The sequence below is a fragment of the Chiloscyllium plagiosum genome, unplaced genomic scaffold (assembly GCF_037043375.1).
Source record: "Chiloscyllium plagiosum isolate Xiang-an unplaced genomic scaffold, Cpla_swu_hap1 HiC_scaffold_28, whole genome shotgun sequence".
NCBI classification, from domain to species: domain Eukaryota; kingdom Metazoa; phylum Chordata; class Chondrichthyes; order Orectolobiformes; family Hemiscylliidae; genus Chiloscyllium; species Chiloscyllium plagiosum.
Genome location: NW_028270166.1, coordinates 42,512,064 through 42,535,427, shown reverse-complemented (window position 1 = coordinate 42,535,427; position 23,364 = coordinate 42,512,064). Strand labels below are relative to the sequence as shown.

Genomic DNA, 23,364 nt, shown 5'->3' with positions numbered 1-23,364 from the left:
TTAAGCGTTACAATCGTTTTAATGAGTTACAATGCCATACACTCATTATAAAAGAATAAGAATCCATAAAAATATTTTCTTTTAATAATACGCACTTTGAATACTCAGCAAAGTTGTAGTTGGCTCCTGCCCTGAAACACACTTCTTGGGTGGTGCAGCTTGCAGAGGTTAAAACTCAGTCTTTAACTGAATGATGAGAACTTAAGTTCCTATGGAGATGCATTTTAGAAAAATGGCGGCTAATCGGAACAACTGAAGCTTGTTCTTATTTTTGCAAAGTGGTACTTCAAATTCACAGCAGCATGTCTGGATGTGTCTTTTGAAGCCGCGAATAATCATTTGGCTTTAATCATTTCTTTTTTTCTCCCACAATCGTGCAGTTTTCAAGGCATGTACAAAAAGTTGAAATCAATGCCAGTGTACAGTTTAGGTGAATTAGCTGATTCCACACTGTACCATTAACACATAAATTAAACCAAAGTAACAATGTTAGGTTTCAGTCTTATCAAATCACAGTTTAAAATCAATTCAGTGAGATCACTGTAGTATCCGCACATTGTTCAGAAAGGAAGTTGCAAAAAAAAAAACCGCTGAACTGTTGTAGCTAGGACTGAGGATATATGGGACGGGGGCATGGAGAATGTTGTTTGACAGAGAGCAAGTCACCAGGAACCGAATATCAGCAACTGTCCAAAAGCATTTCTTTCATTGTGGTTCGTTTGTTTTCTCAGAGGTATTCCTGTAGGAAGTGTAGCAGCATTATTTCATAGTGCTCTCCAGACTCAGGGCAGCGAATACTGTGTCTTTCATTGGGGTAAATCTGCAGCAGAGAGACAGCATCCAGTTATTTTCAAAGAATTGTAGCACTGAAAAAAATACTCACAACTGAGTAACTCTGAACTTGGAGATACAAGCATAAGGTCATTCAAAGCAAGTGTCACAATAGCCTTGGAAAAGCAAAATTCCAAGATTAGTTGTATTAAAATATTTGGCAGCGATTCATATAACGAACAGGCAAGAAAATCTTGTTATGATTCATAATGAGTTTTGAGAAGATTTGTAGTTCAGGTGGAGGTTCTGGATGTAGGTTTGCTCGCTGAGCTGGAAGGTTCATTTTCAGACGTTTTGTCACCATACTAGGCAACATTTTCAGTGAGCCTCCGAACGAAGCACTGCTGATGTTTCCTGCTTTCTACTTATATGTTTGGGTTGGTGATGTCATTTGCTGTGGTGATGTCATTTCCTTCAGTGGCAACATTTCCTTCAGTGATGTCATTTCCTGTTATTTTTCTCAGGTAGTGGTAAATGGGCCAACCTCTGAGAAAAAGAACAGGAAATGACATCACCAACTCAAAGAAACCATTGCTTTATTTGACTGGAACACTAACAAAAGTGAGGCAAGGTTAGGAAAGTTACAATGACACCAAATGAAAGGATGGAGAAAATTGTAATTAGACTACAACATTCACAGTGCAGTGAAAATGTATGTATGTAATGTATTCAATCTGTCCATATTAATGGGACAAGGCATATATCTCATGTCAATTAGCAGAAAGATTCAATGCACTGTAGCATATACGTCTCAAGAATAATGGGCTGACTCAATTGCTATTTTAGAAAATAATTAAAACAAGTGTCCATAGATAGTCATTTAAAAATTAGAACAACAAACCAAAATATTGCTGTTATTTAATCACTGGTATTCTTAATAAAGTACCCAGTTCCTGGGAATCGAAACCTACCTGAAGCTGATATGGTTTTCCAGCTCTGATTAGTTGTGATACTAAGAAATTTGTGTGGAAAAAGTGCACATTTTCATCTAAAAATCCATGCAGAATCAGCAAACGATTGGGCCTGAATGAATCAAGACAATGATGAATTAAAAAGCAAAACTGTACCAAAGATGACTGTTGCATTACATTTAAATCTGGCTCCTTTTTCTTCCTGTAATGCTATTCATTAGCAAATATCTTTCACTGGACAGGGTGGCGTATGTTGTAGGTTTTTCATTAACCAACATCAGCAAAATGCAATTCTTCAAACAACCATTAGGTGCTGTACAAGTACTGTAGGAGCATTTTTTCAATGTCTCCAGGAAGACTGGTTAACTGTGATGCCAGAATCTAAAGGCATTGGGTGATTACTTTGCTGAGCGGCTAATTTTCTTATTTTTTTTCCAATTTCACACAATTTCTTGTCAGGTATTTGTAATATTTACATTTGCAACACAGACACATTCACTTTATCTAATCAGAGCTATGTCTCTCCCTCCAAAGTAAATCACCATTCATTATGTATTTGCTATAACTGTGACCAAACAAGCAAATATACAGAATGACAATGCTTCAAAATCAATCTAAAAGGCAAGAATTTGGAAAATAATGAATGTTACTGAATCTTTGGTTGAAGGGTAAAGATATTACCATTAATTCATGACTAATTTATAATATTCAGAATCTTAGGTTGACTTTGTAAGGGGGAAAGTATTGAATGTGAGTTTTGGACACGGGCGACCCCCCAAAACAATTTACTGAGGGCAGAAACAAATATAATCAATAAAGATCTTCAGCAAGGTTAAGTGATTACATTAGAAATGACTAGGAAATTTAGTTAGTTTAATATGTATTGTTCATGTCTTCCCACTTTCTTGTACAAAGAATAATTTTGGAGTTAAATTCAATCCACAGCTAAATGCCAGTGTAGCGGCCAGAGGCCAGGCAGCTAAGTACAGGCATAGTGGAACTGATGGTAACTCCTGGGTTCTTATCAGTAGTTTGAATGCCTAGTGACCTTAGCACAATTCAATTATGCTCAATACATGATGTAATAGACAAAGCTGGCCTCACAAGGTTACAAAATTGATAACAAGAACAACATTCAGGCTCCACAGGAGAGATTAGGGCATCTGAAGATACGAGTGATCTAATTACTATCAAAACATTTGAATGTTACTGTGGCCATAACTCAATGTACCAGTGAATTCTCTGCTGCCATTAATAGACATCAGCTGAAAAGTTAAAATTTTCTTTAGCTTGAGAGCCAGAACCTCTGCCAGCAGTGGGGAACTTATCGTATTATACACTCAACTGTCTGAATTAGGGCAGGATATTACTTTCTAGTCAATTAGAACTGATGGAATGTTTCAGTTCAACGCTTTCCCACCTTGTGATTCTTTCTATTCATTTTTAAATTCACTCTCTAAACGAGAGACATTGTGCACGCACTATCCAGTGATCTTTCCTGCCTTTGCCTCAAGAAAATGTTGTATAAACCTTTTACTAAAGTGCTTTTTGTTGTTTCACCAACCGGCTTCCCACATTGCTCCCTCTTTCGTTCTAACTGATAAAAGCGGTCTCCGTTCAAACATTAGCCTGACTTTTTAACTGCTAAGTATTGCCAAGATTACCAAATATTTAGTTTTCCTTGTGATTTCCAAATTTTCCTTTCATTTTGACTGACTTTTATACAAAAGAGGAAAGAATAGCATTGTATATTGCAGATCTGAATCCAAGTCACTACTTGCCATCTCCAATCCGAATAAATGTATGACCAACATGATAAAATAACCCATCCCTCAAATCAGGAATAGTACCAGTTATAAATATCAACAGAGCACACTCTGCAATTCTTGAGCCTTTATGTACTCAATATAATGGAGAACATTTGGTGATCCATTTAAGGAGCAGGTGGAAAACAAAAGACAGAATGGAATGAAAAATTATGCTGACAAGGTTAAATGAAGGCTCAGATAGAGCTGCTGGACCATTTCAGTAATATAAATTCTGTATTGTTGGTTGCTGCTCCGAACAACAGCTACATTACTCACTCATTGGGTAGTTTATCAACATGAAGTGCCACTGAACCAGCTTCGTAACCCTGTTGATTACTCTCTGGAACATCCATATAACGTTCAGTGTAACCAGTGTCATAGGCCATCCAGACTGTGACTGGTGCACCAGCTACAGCGACCTACAAAATATCAAAATGGCCTGTTACATAAAACAGAACATTTTGAGTAATGTTTAACACCTTTTTTCACTTTGTTCAATCAGAGATCACTGCTGTTGAGACTCATAGTTCCATTTCCATTTAAGGTTTTGGCTTGCTCTGATATAGTGAATGGCTATATAGATACCTTGGCTTTATAGATAACATTTTTTGTAACTGATGGTCACCTCAAAGCATTTAATGGAGTAAGTATTTTAGAACTTTGGTCACTTTGCAGTGCAGGAAACATGGTCGCCAACTTACATTCATAAGCTCTCACAAACAACTGGATAGTGACCAGCTTATGTGATTTTTGTAACATCGAATGAGGGATAAGTATTGGCAAAAGCACTATAGATAGTGCCCTGGTTTCTCTTCAAAATAGCATCATGAGATCTTTTACATTCACTTTGAAAGGACAAAACTTATTTACATTTTTTTTTGTTTAAAAAGCAGCGAAATGAATCTAAAATGAGACAATAAAATCACTTAACAAAACAGATCCCTCATCATGTGATAATCTACATGTGCAAACTTTAATAAAATGCAACTTCACATCAGAGTCATGGTTTAGTTGAGTTGCTCAACACCATGATTATAAATAAGATATTCCATAACTCTGGTCTCAGAGATCTAATTTTAACACACTTTTAATTAAAATATTAGAAATTTTCAAACAGAATTCACCCAACTTGAATCATCTGCTGCTTCTGTTACCTTGAAGACTTTGGGTTTGTGGATCAAACCCATGAGGGACAGAAAACCTCCGTATGACCAGCCATGGATGGCAACTCGGTTTAGATCAATAAAACCATACTTCTCCGCGACCCACTGCAGCCCTTCCACCTGATCTTCAATCTCAACCTGACCCTGTGGAGGTTGGGAGAAAATAGAGATGCAAGGTTTCAATAATTACTGAGTTCCGCAGTTGGAAAAACATCCTGTAGTAAAACTAAATCACTTAACTTCCTCATGATTAGTTTAAGAATAATATTAGAATACAGCTGGGAGCAAGTCACTTGCTTGTTCCTTTTGGGTGGAAAATAGCACAAAGGCTTGGGGCTATTGAGAAAGCAGGGAACCAATTTAAGTTCCAAGAACAATGTGGTCTCTAAATAGTTTGATTTAATTGAACATGACGCAGTTGTTTATGAATATTTATTTTGCAAAGTTACCTCTTTCTAGCTACAATTTGACAGGAGCATTCACAATGAAATTTAAATATGAGATTCCAGAATTAGGTCATGCCTGTTTGCCTAGAGCTATAAACCTTAAGGAAAATATTAAAAGCAAACGCTCAGGTAAAAAATATGTTCCTCAGTGGGTGATGAATGCTTAGAGGTACATATTCATGACGTTAAGGAACCTTAGAATTGTACGGAAGGTTGAACAAGATGGGATAAGTGGTTTTCCTCATTTCTACTGATCATTCATCATCAGGCAAGTTTTGAGTGCTCATTGAGCCAAGCTAGGTGAGTTTGAATGCCAGATGTACAAAGTTGATATGCCAAAGACTACTAGTTTTTTTTTGTCATTTACAACAGAGGATCTCCATAAAGACTGATAACCTCTAAAAAGATATTTGAACTTAGTTATGACTCAGGATATTATATTTTGCAACATTTACTGCAAAAGATGAAAACATTACTGATCAAATACTTATCTTTTTATGATAATTTAATACTTAACTAGAGAAAGTGACATTGTCCTTGTGTACTAATTACTCATCTCTCACTACATTGCAGTATAGTCCTTACGGCAAACATTCTAGCTTTCAATATTCTACTCTTAGTTTTTAATAGGTGTCAATATTTGTTTGCTAGGTTGGCTCCAGACACTTGACTCAGTTTTTGTCAAGCTTCTTAAAACCATCACCAGTTGCAAAATTTTTTCTGGTGATTCTTCTTCCTCTGGCCATGCCAAGAATTTGCTGAAATCCTTACATGCAGAATGTGGCCATTTGACCAGAGATCATTTCCCTTCCTAGTTGTGCTAACACACAAAACTAAGCAGTTTTTTCTCTCTGGTGACCACACAAAGCTATTGCTCAAGCAGCACTGATTTGTCAGAGGCTTGTAACTTGATCATGAAAGATGGCATCTCTGCCCTCTTCTCTACTCCAAAGTGAAACATACTGGTCTTGCATTCAAGTAGAAATGCTAATTAGTTCTGAATAACCTAAACCTTTTCATTTTAGAAGCAAATGGAGAAAATAAAATTGCTGCAAGTCTTTGATGTTTTTCTTGGACTCTGGAAGACTCAGAGCCTACTCACTAAACTGACAGCTGCTATTGTCTCCAAACAAATATACTGCACGTTCTTCTTACCAAAACGTGGGTTTCATGTAACATTTACCAGCAGGGAAGTGATACATACCCCAAATCTACTTAAACACATCCTTCAATTGTGGATGTCTATAAAAAGTTTTAGGACTAAGAGATCACATTATGAACTTACTAGGTGCTGAACAGCACTAATCTACAAAGCAGAAAAATTAGAACAAGAGTCAAGGTTTACACTTGCCTGATGGATTGAAAGTTGGGATTTGTGCCCTGGATTTAAGTCACAAATGCATGTCTGTGGTTATGTCAGCATACAATATAAAAATATCACCCAATTTAGCATTAATTCACATACATAGGGTTACTAAATGTGGGACACAGAATGAGCAGGAACAAATGCTTCCCAAAGTAAGTCAGGAATTTAATGTAAATGAGAATCCAGTGCAGAGGTTTCCAGGTAACACAGTAATCAAATACATAAAGTAGGGTTAGATAGACTTGCCAGGTCAGAGCAGTGATTTGCAACATGTGAGTTTGTTGCAGCCTTGGACTACCATATCTTTGTTAAGTATATATAGCCTGAATAACTTCATCTCAGATGATAAAGCTGCAGGTGAGCTGTAGACATTGTGGATCATCAGGAAGGGGGGAAAAGAATTACCTAGACACATTGCTCCAGTAGACAGACACATTAGGCCTCTCAGGAGAAAAACAATAACTCCTCTGCAATCGTAACTTTATTAAGTCAACTACAGTTTGGAGCAGGCCCAAAGGCCTACTCTTGTGCCTTCTGTTTATGTTCATAACATTGGAATGAATCGATATTGTAGTTCAATTATGCAAGCATGCCTTAATTTGACAATTACAAGAACCTTGTGGGGATGGACATATTTAATTAAATGCAACTTAAAAACCATGGCAAAAGGGAAATACCATTTTGTTTTTGAGGGCACCTTCGAATAAAAGACCTCGCTGACAGGAGCCTCTGCCATCAATCACTACAACTGCATAACCAAGAGATGCCAGTGTATTCAACCTCAGGTATTTTATTCCCTTGAACGAGTTGTTCACCAGCTGCACCTAAAAGAAGGAAGCATATTCTATAGTCAATTGTAAACCAATTACCTCTATTTGACTGAGCTATTCGATCCTATAGAACACTAACAGATTAACAGGCAAATAGCACAATTGAACCACTTGTAAAGAAGTTTTTTTCACTAGTCATGATTACACAGTCAGTTCAACAAAGGCAACCCATTTTCCAGATTTAAAAAAAAATCATGTTCTTGCACATACTTAAGACCATAAGATTTAGAGCAGAATTGGGCCATTCGACCCAACAAGTCTACTCAGCCACTCGATCATGCTTCAGGTGTTTCTCACTCATTCTCCTGCCTTCTCCCCATAAGCCTTGATCCCATTACTAATCAAAACCTATCGACCTCAGTCTTAAATACACTCAATGACTTGGCCTCCAAAGCCCTGTGCAGCAATAAGTTCCACAGATTCACAACCCTGTCGTAGGAGAAATTCCTCTTGATCTCAGATCTAAAGAGTCTTTCCTTCACTCTGTGCCTTCGGGTCTTCCACTCTCCTACCAGTGAGGCATCTTCTCCACATCCACTCTATTTAGGCCTTTCAGTATTCTAAGTTTCAATCACATTCCGCTTATCCTTTTAAACTCCATTGACTACAAACCCACAGTCCTCATCTACTTCTCATGACAAACCCAACTTCCTCTGGACACCAACGCCAGCACATCTTTCCTTAGGTACAGGGCCCCAGCTGCTCACAATATTCCAAAAGTGGTCTGCCAAAGCTTTTTACAGTTTCAGCAGTACATCTTATATTCTAGACCTCTTGAAATGAGTGTTAACATTCCCTTTGTCTTCCTAACTGCCAAGTGAACTTGTATGTTAATCTTAAGAGAATCCTGAACCAGGACTCCAGAGTCCTTTGGTCTCCAGATTTTCGAAAATAGTCTACACCTCTATTCTTCCTACCAAAGTGCATAACCTCACACTTTCCCACATTGTGTTCCATTTGACACTTCTTTGCCCACTATAGCCTGTCTTCTGCAGATTCCCACTTCCTCAACACTACCTGTCCTTCCAGCTATCTTCATATCACCTACAAACTTAGCAACAATGCCTTCAATTTCTTCATCCAGATCATGAATGTACAATATGAACACAGTTGTGGCCCAAACGTGGACCCTTGCAGAAATGCATTAGTCCCTGGCTGTCAACCTCAGTCCCCACTCTTTGCCTCCCGCCATGCAGCTAAACCTCTATCGACATGAGTATCTTGTTCCTAACATTATGGGCTCTTCTCTTATTTAGCATCCTCCTGTGTGGCATGCCTTGCCAAAGGCATTCTGGAAATCCAAACAGATCACATCTACTGGCTTGCCTTTGTCTAACCTGCTTGTTAACTCAAAGAATTCTAGCAGATTTGTCAGACATGATCTGCCTTCGACAAAGCAATGCTGACTCAGCCATATTTTACCATGCACTTCCAAACAATCTCATCCTTAATAATGGACTCTAAGATCTTACCAAAGACCAAGGTAAGGCTAACCAGCCTTTGGCTTCTGGTCTTCTGCCTCCCTGCCATTTAAACAAGGATATTACATTAGCTATTTTCCAGGCCTCAGGCATCCTGCTCGACACCAGCGATTCATGAAAGATTAGTACCAATGCCTCTACAATCTCTTCAGCTATCTCGTTCAGAACTATAGGGTGTAGTCATCAGGTCCAAGTGATTTATCCACGTTAAGGTCTTTCAGTTTTGGACATCTCACAGATTAGAAAACACTGATACTGCTATGAATGTAAACCACCTATCTACTGCAAAGGACTGTGTGATTAGACTGGAGTTGTCAATGGGGTCAAAAGGAACTGGGTCTATGGCCAATCTCAAGTACGCAGACAAGGAGTTAGAATATGAATATTAGTCAGCCTCAATTTTGTGCCTCACAAATTCATGCTTTACTTAACAGTATCTTTCAACTGGTGCTAGGGATTAAGCAGGTAACATGGCCTATGTCGCAAATATGTGCAACAGTTTACGTCTTGCCTGCACATTGCAGACCTCACATGGAGTACAACAACATTTTTATAGTTCATTTAGAGTTCCTTTTTATATTTGGTGTTCAGGTCAACTCTCTTTTCTTGAAGAATTTTGAGATATCAAAGATTGACTCTTCTGCTAGTGCCTATGGTAGTTTGCTACTGCAGCTGTGCAGCACCTGATATGAACAGATTGAAACCCCCTCTGAAATCAACACAAAAATCTGGAAAGCAAGCTTCAAACATTTCCAAAATATCATTACAGTAAAGGTATTTGTGTTATTAAGGCACCTGGGGGAAGGATAATGTCTACATTCAAACTGCATGAAAAATCACTGCACTAGTTCCAGATCAGATCAAGCGAGTTTTCCTTCCTTGCACACCGGTCAACTTTTGTGTTAAATTCCTGTCTTAATTAGTTTCACCATCATTTAAAATAAATGATGAATGGAAGCTTCGAGCAGACGTGGACAGGCTGCTCAAAAACAGAGTGGGTGTAAGGAAACGTTAATCAGTTGCCCATTTTGATAGAAAAGCATAAAGACTTAAATGACAAAGACAATTCTTAAATGATGAGAGGTTCAAAATGTTAATGTCCAAAGAGATTTTGTACACAAGTCACTATAAGCTAGCATGCAGATGCATCAAACAATTAGGAAAGCTGTTGTATGAAGCCTTTGAGACCCCACACCTGGAGAATTGTGTAGCCTTGGTTTCCTTATTGAAGGAATAATTTACTTGTTATGGAGGAAGTGCAATAGTTATTCACTGAACTAATCTCTGGGATGGCAGGATAGTCTTATGAGGGGAGACCAAGCAAACTGGGCTTGTGTTTCCTAGAGTTTGGAAGAATGAGACATAATCTTATTGAAACACACAACATTCATAAAGTGTGTGACAGGAAAGATGTAGATAGGATGTTTATCAGGTTTATAAGTGTAGAGCCATGGGGACATAGACTCAGAATAAGGGTAGGCCATTAGAGAATGTGAAGAACAATATTTCCTTCACTCAGAAGGACAAATCTTTGGAATTCTCCACCCGAGACAGTTATGGTAACTGAACTGTTGAGCATATTCAAGACAGATAGATTGATTTATAGGAATAATATTAAGGGATATGGAACAAGACGGGAAAATAGCAATGTGATAAGAGATCAGTCATGATCTAACTGAATGGCATAGTGGGCTCAACAGGCTGCATGGCCTACTTCTGCTCCTAGCATCACAATGTAATCCATTGTAAAGCTATTGAGAAAGATTGGCTCAGTCACAGAATGGCAAACCACATGTTTTCGTTGTTGTCACACCATTCACATAATCTCAGCTCCTTGGAAGACAGAAGAACCAAAGAGAGAAATGAAAGAAAACATCACTTGTAACGCTTCATGAGCAGCCCACCTGCTTGATCCAGAGTTATATGAATGTACTGAGAAAAAGAACATTCAGGGTATTTGAGGAGGTTTCCTCAAAGGTACAGGTCACAATAGAATATCATGGTGAGGGCATGGTATATTGGCAGTGAGAAAAGATTGCTTGCATACTGATGCTGACTTTCATTCACTGGTTGAGAATTTGTTCTTTCACTGCCTGTAAAGATGTTTTGTTTCACTTTGAATAAGGGATTTCAAAGAAAGGTGAGTGGAAGAGACATCTAGCTGTTATTGGAGACTCTCTGGTGTCTCCACAAAGAGAGATTTTGGTGCTTTCTCTCTGTACGCTTGATGGTTTCTCGACTGCCCGCTACCACACATGGTCGCTTGGTAGGAACGAAAGTGTTGTTTGCAATCAGTTTTCTCTTAGTCTGCTTTTGCTCTCACAAACTCACCATTGTATATTATCCACAACAGACTACAGTAAACGTGATTTTTTAAAACTGCAGTCATCTGTACACAGTCTCCTTGATTTAAAGCAAGATCTTCCTTTTATAATCCACAGTCTAAACATAATGGAGTGAAAAGATCTGATCCTCACACAACCTTTTGCGATTCATAGACAAGGAGACACAGAATCCTCTTCACCTTGGAGCTCTGCAACAGGAAGCAGAGAGTAGGTTGGCAAGATGCAATGAGTAGTGTGCCACTGGAATTGATGCCGGGACCACACTTACAATTGCTTTAAATGAGTTAGACGAAGGGGTGGAAGATATAGTTGTCAAATTTACTGATGACACAAAGAAAGATAGGAAACAAGTTGCGAAAAAGACAGAAGGAATCTACAAAAAGAGGTTTAAAGTGAGGGGACAAAGACGTGGCAGATGGAGTATAATATGGGAAAATGTGAAATTGTTCATTTCAGCAGGAAGAATTAAAAAGCATGGTGCCTAGACAGTGAGGCTGCACAGCTTGAAGGTGAAGAGGATTCTATGTGTCCTTGTATATGAATCACAAAAGATTATGTGAGGATCAGATCTTTCTGCTCCATTATGTTTAGACTGTGGATTATAAAAGCAAGACATTGCTTTAAATTAAGGAGATTGTATACAGATGACTGCGGTTTTAAAAATCACATTTACTGGAGTCCATTGTGGATAATATTCAATGGTTGAGTTTGGGAGAGCAAAAGCAAACTAAGAGAAAACTGATTGCAAACAACACTTTGGTTCCTACCAAATGACCATGGGTTATGTGGCAGTGGGCAGCAGAGAACCACCAGCAGAGAACAAACAAAGCACCAAAACCTCTCTTTGTGGAGACACCAGAAAGTCTCCAATAACAGCTAAATGCCTTCCACTTACCTTTCTTTGCAAATTCCCTATTCAAAGAGGAACAAAACATCTTTACAGGCAGTGAAAGAACAAATTCTCAATCAGTGAATGAAAGTCAGCATCAGTATGCAAACAACCTTGCGTCAACAGTAAAAAAAAAATAAGAAATTGGAAGAAACCAGGCCAGCAAGTGACCTTTGTGTGCTTGCTATTGATTAGTGAACATTAAGAGAGAACAGATTGGTCTAGGTTGTGATGCCCCACAGGTAGATAATATTTTGAGGCTTCACAGCATTAAGAACTAAATGTGCATTAAAGATGTTCAAAGACAGTTCATGTCTCCCAAAATGTTGCCACAAAAATAAAATTTCAGTAGTACAAGCACCATGGAAGTTTATTCTTAGAAGTAGAACTGAAAGAGTACTCACTACGGTGAAATGTTATCACGTACAATAAAAATATTTTTTCTTTGCAAGAGGTACAGTTGGTCCAATTCTTGTGTTCTTTCCCCATGGCTATGCAAATGTTTTCTATTTAAATATTTGCCCAGATTCCCATTTTTTCAACAATGCATTCCTGAACATAACATGCTGCAAAAGGAAGTTCTTCCTCAAGCTGCCTCTGGATTTTTTTCTATAACTTTAAACCTATACCCTCTGGCTTTTCTAAAATGGAGAACAGTTTATCCTTATCTATTTTATCAAACCTCTCAAAAGTTTGCAGCCCCTCCATAAATCGTTCCTGAAGTTTTCCTGCTTCAAAGAGGGCATCCCTGTTTCTACTGTTTTGTCATGTATCTGAAGTTTATTAACCCAATTACTCTAAAGCCTTCTGAATATATTGGGCCAGAGTTGTTCAAAATATCTCAGCTGAACCAAGCTTTATGCCTCTAGTGAACTCCACATCCATAGCTATCAGCACTTAATGCCATAGGCTTCAATTTCATTCAAGTCCTTCACAAGAGATATTTTCTAAAATGCTTTTTGAAAGTGCATATATATGCACCAACTGCCCTCACACATATTCTCCCCATTACTTGAAGGAACTCAACAACTTACTTGTTTTGTAGTAGTGAATTGCAGTATTGCGGGAGACAGAAAGAAAAATCTGCTGTTGAAGCTTGTCTTACACTTACTGGGACATATCCCATAACTCCAAACTGCAAATGGAACAGCAATTCATACCGCATTCACCGCAATCACTGATTGATTGAAGTGCTGCCATGGAGAATGCATAAGGGAACAGTTTAAAATTAAAACTCTGACTGGTTTGTGGTCCAACAAGTTTCAGTCAATATGACTAAACCATTTGGGAATAAGAGTCTGAGCATCTTGAATGTGCTGTATCTCAGAATAGGTCACAGTGGAAAGGGGAACCACATGGCAAGTTTGTTAGGGAGTAAGAGATAAGAAGAGTTGTGAAACATATTTAAGAGCTGTGAAAGAACAGCAAGCCATATATAGGGTAATTAGGTGGTTAAAAGTACAATTGTGAAATGTGCACAGGTAATGGCTGCCTCAGAGGTTAACAAAATTGAGGGTTGTTACAAAGTGCACCAGAATTGGGTTAGGCAGTAAACAATTTTCACAAACATCAGTGCTGTTTATGGCCATGTTCTAAAGTTCCTTCTTCAAAGTTATTTGAGGTATATATGCTGCAGGAAATGGGAAACTTGCTAATAATTTAGTATAGGAGAAAGTGAGGACTGCAGATGCTGGAGATCAGAGCTGAAAATGTGTTGCTGGAAAAGCGCAGCAGGTCAGGCAGCATCCAAGGAGCAGGAGAATCGACGTTTCGGGCATGCGCTCTTCACCTTTCCAGTTTGGTAGTGGGATATACAGAAAGCTTGGAATATGCTATTAAACTGGTCAACGAGGTTTCAAACAAAACTCTACCTTGTGAAAAAAAACACCCCAACACTGACTGAACATATGTTCCACCACAACTAAAAAGCTGCTACTTTTCAAAAAACACACAGGCATGCACAATGACATCCCTGTGTGAATCATCTGCAGAAAGTAGTTTTAAAAAACTGGAATGTAAAGTACACAAAACAAATCAAAAGAAAGCAAAATCTTCTTTTAGTTCACTTGGCATTGACACAACAAAGCTAACTGTCATGAGTGAAATCACCAAACCAAATATAAAACTAACTATTCAACAGATCTGGCAGCATCATGGGGAATGAAAGTGCTATGGGCATTAACTTGGTTTCTTTTTCCACAGATCCTGCCTAATGTGCTAAATATTTCCAGCATTTCCTATTTTTATTTGAGATTTCTAGATGTTGTATTTTGCTTTTCCTGCTGTCACATATCCAGTGTGCACATTCCCCATTGTCCTCCACCACCCCCCAACCACATAAGTACTAACCTCCGCCTCTGACATTTGAAAAGTCAAGTCTTAAAATCTCAGCTTTACACAGAAGTACTCCTGCATTTCATGAAAATAAGATCACATTCCTTAACAGTGTAAGCTACTTGCGGCTGGTTCAGTTAGATTACTCTGTTTATTACAATATCAATTCGTAGGTTTGTCTGGTAATAACCCTCCAGTGTTAAGTCTACCTAGTCTGGCTTAAGGTTATTTTGTGGACAACGCACCTGCTTTCCTCAAGCTATCAAGTTAGCCAGTGGTTAGTTTGGTTATGCATCTCTACTGCCAAGTCACAGAGATCTACAGCACAGAAACAGACCATTTGGTCCAACTCGCCCATGCCAACCAGATGTCCTAAATTAATCCGGTCCCACTTCCCAGCATTTGGCCCATATCCTTCTAAACCTTCCTATTCACATATCCTTCCAGATGCCTTTGAAATGTTGTAATTGTACCAGCTTCCACCACTTCCACTGACAGCTCATTTCATACATGCACCACCCTCTATGTGAAAAGGTTGCCGCTTAGGTCCCTTTTAAATCTTTCCCTTCTCACTTTGAATCCATGCCCTCTCATTTTGGACTCTCCTATCCTGGCGAAAAAAGACCTTGTCTATTCACTATATCCATACCCCTCATGAATTTTACAAACTTATCTAAGGTCACCCCTTAGCTTCCGCACTTCAGGGAAAACAGCCCCGTCCTGTTCAGTCTCTCCCTACAGCTCAAACCCTCCAACCCTGACAACATCCCTATAAATCTTTTCTGAACCCTTTCAAGTTTCACAACATCTTTCTGATAGCAGGGAGGCCAAGTATCTTGCCTTAGGACAAACCAACGCCAAGATTCGTTGCAGCCAAAAGAGAACAATCACAAGTTACTAAACAGAACAATTTTAGGTACTGGAAATCAGAAACAAAAACAGCAATCGCTGGGAAAATTGCACGTTCTGAAGAAAGGTCACTGGACCCAAAATGTTAACTCTGTTTTTCCTCCACAGATCCTGCTAGACTTGCGGAGCCTTTCCAGCAATTTCTGTTTTTGTTCATCACTAGTTACTAATAAAAATCACCAACTAATTCAGCTTACATATATATTGTTAGTTCAATATATTTGGGTTAAATCTTGGGATTCTCTATCTAACATTATCAAGTACACTTCACAAACAGCTTATAGCCATTCAAGGCCCCAGCTGAGCACCACGCTCTCAAGGAGAATTAAGGAATGGCAATAAATGCTGGCCAGGGGCACAATATGGCATTGCAAAAGAAAAATAAATTAGCTTCAAAATACCAAAATAAAATTTGAATTTCACAAAAATTCCCTCTTGGACTTAAAGATACTGAGAGACTTACCTGTGGCCCTCCATATACAAAAAGGATAGTGGGGTACTTGCGGGCCGGCTGCAGGTTGTGAGGTTTATATAACATGCCGTAGAGCTTGAAACCAGATTTGCTAGGGAAGTTGAAAATTTCAGGTGGCACATAATCAGGAGGGCACCCTGTTCAGGACAAGGAAGAAGAGTTAAAATTTACTTCAAGTGACAAGAATTCAGGGCAGCTTGTCACTGTTTCATCCAGCTTGAAATACAGCATTGGTGGCATTAACACTGTTCAAAGTGCAACTGAGACTCCTTCAGTGACAACAACATGTAGTCTGGTACTAAAACAGAACAGACAGCAGTGCTTTATTCCTGAGTTTGCTGCTCTCAGTTTCAGGAATAGTTCGGTCTCAAACTGTTCCCAAAGCCTTATGTTGGGCAAGAAAAAGCCAGGATCCTTACTCTTCCATTAACCAGTTTCCTGCGCAATGTTAATTCAGGTATGGATTTACACAAAAAATTATTGCTCACAGTAGCACTGCCTATCATTGTTTAAGTTTACACAAAGCCTCAATTTAGCAAGATATATGTATAGCAGCTGGTCTGAAGAACTACCCCCAAGCCATTATCTTCAGACTGGAGAGGGATAAACCCAGTGACTGTCAGCCGAGCAATTATTTTCATATTGTCCCTCTTCCCATTTCAATTGTTTGAATCTAACCACCAGAACAAAACAGTGTTTTAGTACTCATGTTATCTTAATTTTTTTGACCTGACAAACAGGAATAATTAGAAGGGGCCTCAGTCAAGCTCAGGATCACAAAGTTCAAATAGGATACAGCAGTAAGAAATTAATATGAATAAATCAATTGGACTTTAAAACCAGAATTTTGTGGTTAGCAGGCTTTCCCTATTTAAGCCACCTTATGGTGAGAAACACAATACAAGACTGTTTATTTATATAGGACTCCACCTAGTGTCTCATCAATGAACGTTAGCTTTTCATCTTTATTTCTTAAATTGCAGTTACAGCGCACAAAACTTGTTAACTTTGCTTAACGGCTGCACTCTCTTCTCATTATTAAAACAACACAACATCCTTTGCAAAGGTTTTGGCTCTTATTGAGATACAATTCCAGGAATATCTTTGAACATTAGTATAATTCTTAAGTTCTACACGTGCCTCAATGGTAAATGTTTTATTAACCAGCACATACAGGACCAGGAATGTACTAGATAATCAAATATTCCATTTGATTAAGAGGCAAACACAATAAATGTAAAAACACACACTAAGTAATAGAACCATAATGCAAGGGGTATACACATCACTGTGATACTTTATTTACTGCATAAATTACTTAAATAATTCTGCAAATTTGTCTTAAATAGAATTTACCAGCAGAGAGTCTTCTGTCCTCAACTGACTACTCACACATCACAATAATACACTAAACTTTGTGGTAGGTAATTTTTGCTGGTTTATAAGGTACCATTTAAATTAAAAGTTTGCTGTAGTAGTAGGCTGCTGAAATGTCAGAACTATCACTATCAAGATCAATTCTGTTCTCATTTGACACACACAAATCTGTAATTCAGAGGAGAGTTGGTGGACCCATAATCAGCAGGATAACAAGAATCACAGAGGTTAATATGTGACCTTATTAGTGCTTGTGTAACTTGGCGTTAACTTGGGATTGCATTAATCCTCACCTCCTCAAATTTCCCAAACTCTACGTTAACTTTGGAAGAATACTGAGCTCTTAACTCAGAGGTCAATGGATCAAAGCCATCCTCTGCGTGCCTGTTCAATTATAGATCAATTATAAATTTCTTGGGAAGACTTAAATACTGGTAGTTTAAAATCCAATCAAGAAGAGACCCCTCATATAAATAAACACTTGAGTATTCATCGCACAAAATGCAAAGATTATACAATAGCATACTTTATTGCAGGACATCCTGATTTTCAAAATTAGTGAATATTTTGGTTTCTAATATAAAACACAAGGGCAAAGTGCACACCCTAGTTTTATGCTTCTTGCAAATGATTTTCAAATAGTCACATGCTCTGTATCTTGAACTTCTCATTACATCAAGAACTGAATTCAGAAAATCTACCATAATAATATTTTGCTGTCAGTAGATTGGGGTCTGCATGAAATTCTACCATTTTTCTGCCCCTCATTACAGAGGAATTGAACTTTGGTAGAAACTGCCCACTTTATTAAACAACAGATTATTAAAAACTAAAAACAAAATGCTGCCCATTCCACTTGATTCTACAAAACAAAATAGCACATAACTGCAGTTTTATTTTTGTCAATCTTCTCCTTACATTAATTTGTTGCTGTGGAGAAATTTCTCAGGAATTTGACCATCTCCAACACCAGAAATGGAACTGCTTCTAAGCTTGGATATAGGGTCACTCAACTGTTAAAGCCATCATAGCCACCTCAATCCTTGACATATAACCACGTGCGCGCGCACACACACACACACACACACACACACACACTCTCTCTCGAGACAATGGTGGAATGGCAATGTCAGAACACTAGCAATCCAGAGACACAGGTTAATGCTATGGGGGCATAAAGGTTCAGACCCCACATGCTGATGGAATATAAATTAATATATCTGGAATATCAAACTAGCCTGAGAAATGGTAACCAGGATAGCAGTCATCAATTTCGTAAAATCCCATTTTAGTGAAGGAAATCTGCCATCCTTACTTGGCCTACAATGAGACTCCAGGCTCACAGCAAAGTGGTTGATTCTTAACTGTTCTCTGAAATCTCTTAGAAAGTCACTCAGTTCAAGGGCAGTTGAAGATGGCAACAAATCCCTGTCAATGACATCCTCATCCCGTAAAAGAATAAAGAACAAAATACTGAAGGCACTGGATAGTAAGATTATTTTCCATCCCTTTCCTTCACCCATCCCATTTTACTTTGCCTAGGGGCACTGAAGTAAATTGTGGTGCCCCAGCTGCCACACTGGAGGAGAATACAGCCGCACAGACTATGCAATCAGATTGGAACAATCTAGTCTCTGCCTTTGTCAACAAAGGTACCAAAGAACTAGCTACATATTTGAACAATAGGAAGTATTCATTTATTTGTTACAATAGCATATTTCATTAGGACACGTACCTGCAGCCTCCATCATGCTGGCACAGAATTCTGGCTTTTTGTGCAAATGATCTTCTTCAGGACCCGTCAATTTGTATATGTGAACACAGGGAGGTGTGCTAACATTACTGTAATGGCTGATGAACATGTCGAAGTTCTAAGGAAACATTAACAGAACTTAAAGACAGTGTGTTAAGAGATCAAGTTCTTGTACAGTGAAAGGTACAGGATCATGCACAGTAACATTAAAATCAGCAATGAAGTAAAATCTTTGCAAACTCATGGATCAGTTATGCTCTGATTCTGTCAAACAATTGAGTTGCTTTTATGGTTGAGTATTCATCTTTACTATTCTCCCCAGTGACCAATCAAGCAGACCAGTTTCCCCCTATTCTACGGCTGAGGCAAGCAGACGGAGTTAAACATAAGTTAGCCACAACCGAATTGAACAATGAAACAGGTTTGAATGACAGACCTGGTCCTAAGCAGTTCAAGGTCTATTTGCTCTAAGAAAACTCTAGCATTTCAGACACTGGAATTGGAAAAGGGGAAACAACTACAGTACACCTTTAGGCTAGCTTAACAGTCACTGATCTTTCTAAATATGGGGAAACATTCGTAAACTCTGATCCTCCATCTATGTCAACCTGAGCTGCCTTGAAGTTGTGCAGCTAATTTCAGAAATACGCTAAAACGGGGCACATTCTCATTTTAAACCATGTCAGTAAGCGTACTACCATTAATCAAGAAGCACAATGAACAAAACTGATATATGAAAGTTAAATACAAAATAGATTAATGAATACTGTACAAATTACTTTTCTTAAATTCAGAAATCTAGATGAAAACTCATAGCAGAATCAAAGCTGAAAACAATATACTGTAATTCAGGAACTGATTGGGTAGTTTGGAAAGATTGGAAGGTAGGGTTGGATTGAGATGGCTGGTGACCAGGCACCTCCTTTTGTGACTCGCTCATTTAAAACTTCCTTGCTGAAATGTACAAATATAAAACTAATAGCACGGAAAATGCAAAATACTCACTTGGCTAACTGAGCAACTGTGAGAGAAGCCAGGTTTTGTTAGTTGGACTATCTCCGCTGGAAATTCATAATTGACCACATAGAGGTGATGTTCTAATGGAGTGTCCTTAGTGGCTTGGAAGTAGACCAATTTTGTAGCCTCGTTTACCCAAATCTGAAAAACACAGTAATTGCAAACGGTCACAAGTTTTATATCATCCCAAAACAGAATACAACATCACAACTGCTCATCTTTCTTTTCAGTTAAAATAACAACAACAAAATCACATGTTGATTATGAAGTTTATAATGTACTTATAATGCCTTCCAAGTCAACTGTTTTCCATCACCTACTGGATTAACATGTAGAAGAGGGTTTCAGCTCTGTGTTTCCAACCAATAACACCTTTCAGAAGCAATGACATGGGGTTTCAACTCATCACCAGTCAGTTGTTTGGTGGAGGTAGCGGGTTAACTTCCAGTGATAGAACAGTCCATAAACAGGATACATATTATTCGCGGCCCGAAAGGGTGACCAATGCTTGTGGAACTATTCGAGCAATCTGTGAAACTCATTCAAAAGTCAAGAGAAATGGTCTCAACAGAAAACAGAATAAATGTTATTTACGCGTGGCAGCTGCAGAGCAGGTTTCATGGTCACTATTAGACCAGCTTCTAATTCCAAATTCTGTTGAACTTCACCATCAACCTTGGTGGGATTTGAAACCATGTCCTCAGAACATCAGCCTGGGTGACTGGGCTCTGGAAAAGTAACCCCAGCAAACCAGACTGATATTCTGGGGACATGGTTTCGAGACCCACCATGGTAGATGATGAAATTTAAATTCAAAAGGATTTGAAATTAAAAGCTGGTCTAATGGCGACCACGGAACATGCTGTCCTCACTTGTTCTAGCCTACATGTGACTCAAGACCAAGTGCAATATTGATTCGTCACTGCCATTGAAATGACCTAAAGAGGGGTAAATTGGATAAATAAAATATGTTGACCTTGTGAGTGACTCCTATATAGCATGGACACAGACCCTTCAGTCCAACCCCTCCATGCCGACCAGATATCCCAACCCGATTAGTCCCACCTGCCAGCACCCGGCCCATATCCCTCCAAACCCTTCCTATTCATATACCCATCCAAATGCCTCTTAAATGTTGCAATTGTACCAGCCTACACCACTTCCTCTGGCATACCATACACGTACCACCCTCTGCGTGAAAAAGTTGCCCCTTAGGTCCCTTTTATATCTTTTCCCTTTCACCCTAAACCTATGCCCTCTGGTTCTGGACTCACCCACCCCAAGGAAAAGACTTTGTCTATTTACCCTATCTATGCCCCTCATAATTTTGTAAACCTCTATAAGGTCTCCCCTCAGCCTCCGACGCTCCAGGGAAAACAGCCCCAGCCTGTTCAGCCTTTCCCTGTAGCTCAGATCCTCCAACCCTGGCAACATCCTTGTAAATCTTTTCTGAACCCTTTCAAGTTTCACAACATCTTTCCGATAGGAAGGAGACCAGAATTGCACGCAATATTCCAAAAGTGGCCTAACCAACGTCCTGTACAGCCGCAACATGACCTCCCAACTCCTGTACTCAATACTCCGACCAATAAAAGCAAGCATATCCCACACAAGATTAAAAATGTGATGGATACTTTCTTTGCAAGCATATTTATTTCAACACCATTGCTCAATCAAGTGGATTTTTTGGGGGGAAAGTCCCAACAGGGAAGAACAATGACAATCTGACATTAAAAGTATTTCAGAGTTCCCAGAAATATGGCAACTTTTAAAAACAAAGGAACCTAAAGGTGATTCAGAGTGTGGATATTGGAGAATTTGATAACCTGATCACACTCAAAACGATTTGTATATTAGCAGAATTGGCTGTCCTCATTTGCGACGGTAATACAGTTATTTCAAGTTGGGTGTATCACATTTCTCCTTTCTAACAAATTCGCGATGAATGTAAATTGCGCCTAATATTCTTAAGATGACTCGCCAAAATTCCAGTTCAATGTTTTATTCAAATTCTTGAAATGCATAAAATCCAAATATGTTTATTTTTCCTATTCATGTTCTGTACCTGCAAGTTACACTTTCACAAATTATCCATTTTAACTTCTAGCTTTCTGCTCATCTAAAAATCTCAAAACAATAATAACAAGCATTCCTTGTTTTTTTCCTACAAACGTATTATTTCACATTTATTCATACAAACATCCAGACTGCATAAGTGACAGGTGCTAAATGTGAGATATGGTCATTGACTAAGTCTGTCCTGTAGTTGAATAGTTCACAAGCAATTTCTCAATTGAAAAATGGGATCTTTAAGCAGTTTCGAGTGGACAATCTTTAATCATGGAATGGCATCCAAACAACTTGAGGACTGTGCAAAATATTTCAGGTTATAGTCCCATCCTGAGCACCATTCATTGAGTTTACAAATCTTATAATTTACAACCTGACTCACTCCCATTTAACTGATGAGCAAAGCCACCAATCTTCAAAACCCATCGAGCGTAAGCTTACCCTTGAGCCATGTCTTGCCAGTACTTCCCACTCACCACTAGTTAGTGCAATCTCCTCTTTGATTGGACATTTAAAATCATCTGAAAACAAAAATCCAACAATTAGTCTAACACACTGGTACAATAAATGTGAAATATACAAGACAGGCTGCAGAGAGAGAACATGAACAGTTCAGTTGAGATGTTACGAGTTACAACCACTATTCGGCAATTATTTCTCTTCAACTGAACTGAATTACAAAATCATCATAAACCTTAGATTATCTCTTGATCACAAACTAAAAATAAACTTGGATTTCTTCATTTGTTGTAAAGTATAGACAATTAATAAAATGATCAGAGACAATACTTAAATGAGAAATCATAGCCTCTCAGAATAATTTAACTACAGTAATCTTTCCATTCACAGTACTTTCCCTTAATCATCTGCAGTAAAATGGTCGATCTTAATGCAACACGGATCAGGATACAGAAATGGCAAAGGTTGGCACAAGAAATAAGGCTTGTGCCCTTAAGTCAACATTAGCATTAAAACTGCAGCAAATTTAGGATCATAACAGTAATGGTTAGACAAGAATTGAATGAAGTCTAGATCAGTTTAAATACTCCATACACTGTCAGTTGCCTAAAATCTACTAATATGCAACAGGTTTCACCATTTTGCAATACTGTTCCTAGTGGCCACATATACAGACTTGAAACGTTAGCTTGCTTTCTCTCCATGGATGCTGCATAACCTGTTGTAATCGGCAGCATTTTTCATTTTCACCCATACTTTTTAGAAGACACTTTTTAGATGTTTGACACTTCTATTGGAGGAGATCTCATGCAATTGTCTGCCAAGCAGAAATAGAAAGAGCACTTTCTGAGTTTTGTGTATTAGATTGAAGAGCTTACAGCTGGCTTTGTCATTTTAATTATA

At 38.5% G+C, this 23,364-nt stretch overlaps 1 protein-coding gene across 7 annotated transcripts in view; it reads right to left on the bottom strand.

Moving 5' to 3' along the window:
- Nucleotides 1-23,364, bottom strand: part of dpp9 (dipeptidyl-peptidase 9) — a 107,265-nt gene continuing 83,901 nt past the window's right edge. For all 7 annotated transcript variants that reach the window (XM_087976151.1, XM_087976153.1, XM_087976150.1 and 4 more), the window contains 9 exons: nt 22,444-22,523; nt 19,921-20,073; nt 18,898-19,033; nt 15,777-15,922; nt 7,203-7,349; nt 4,705-4,857; nt 3,827-3,969; nt 1,743-1,854; nt 1-820 (listed from right to left, as the gene is read on the bottom strand). In XM_087976151.1, coding sequence (XP_087832277.1) covers nt 728-820; nt 1,743-1,854; nt 3,827-3,969; nt 4,705-4,857; nt 7,203-7,349; nt 15,777-15,922; nt 18,898-19,033; nt 19,921-20,073; nt 22,444-22,523 — 1,163 coding nt within the window. In that variant the 3' untranslated portion in view covers nt 1-727. The remainder of the gene's footprint in view (nt 821-1,742; nt 1,855-3,826; nt 3,970-4,704; nt 4,858-7,202; nt 7,350-15,776; nt 15,923-18,897; nt 19,034-19,920; nt 20,074-22,443; nt 22,524-23,364) is intronic.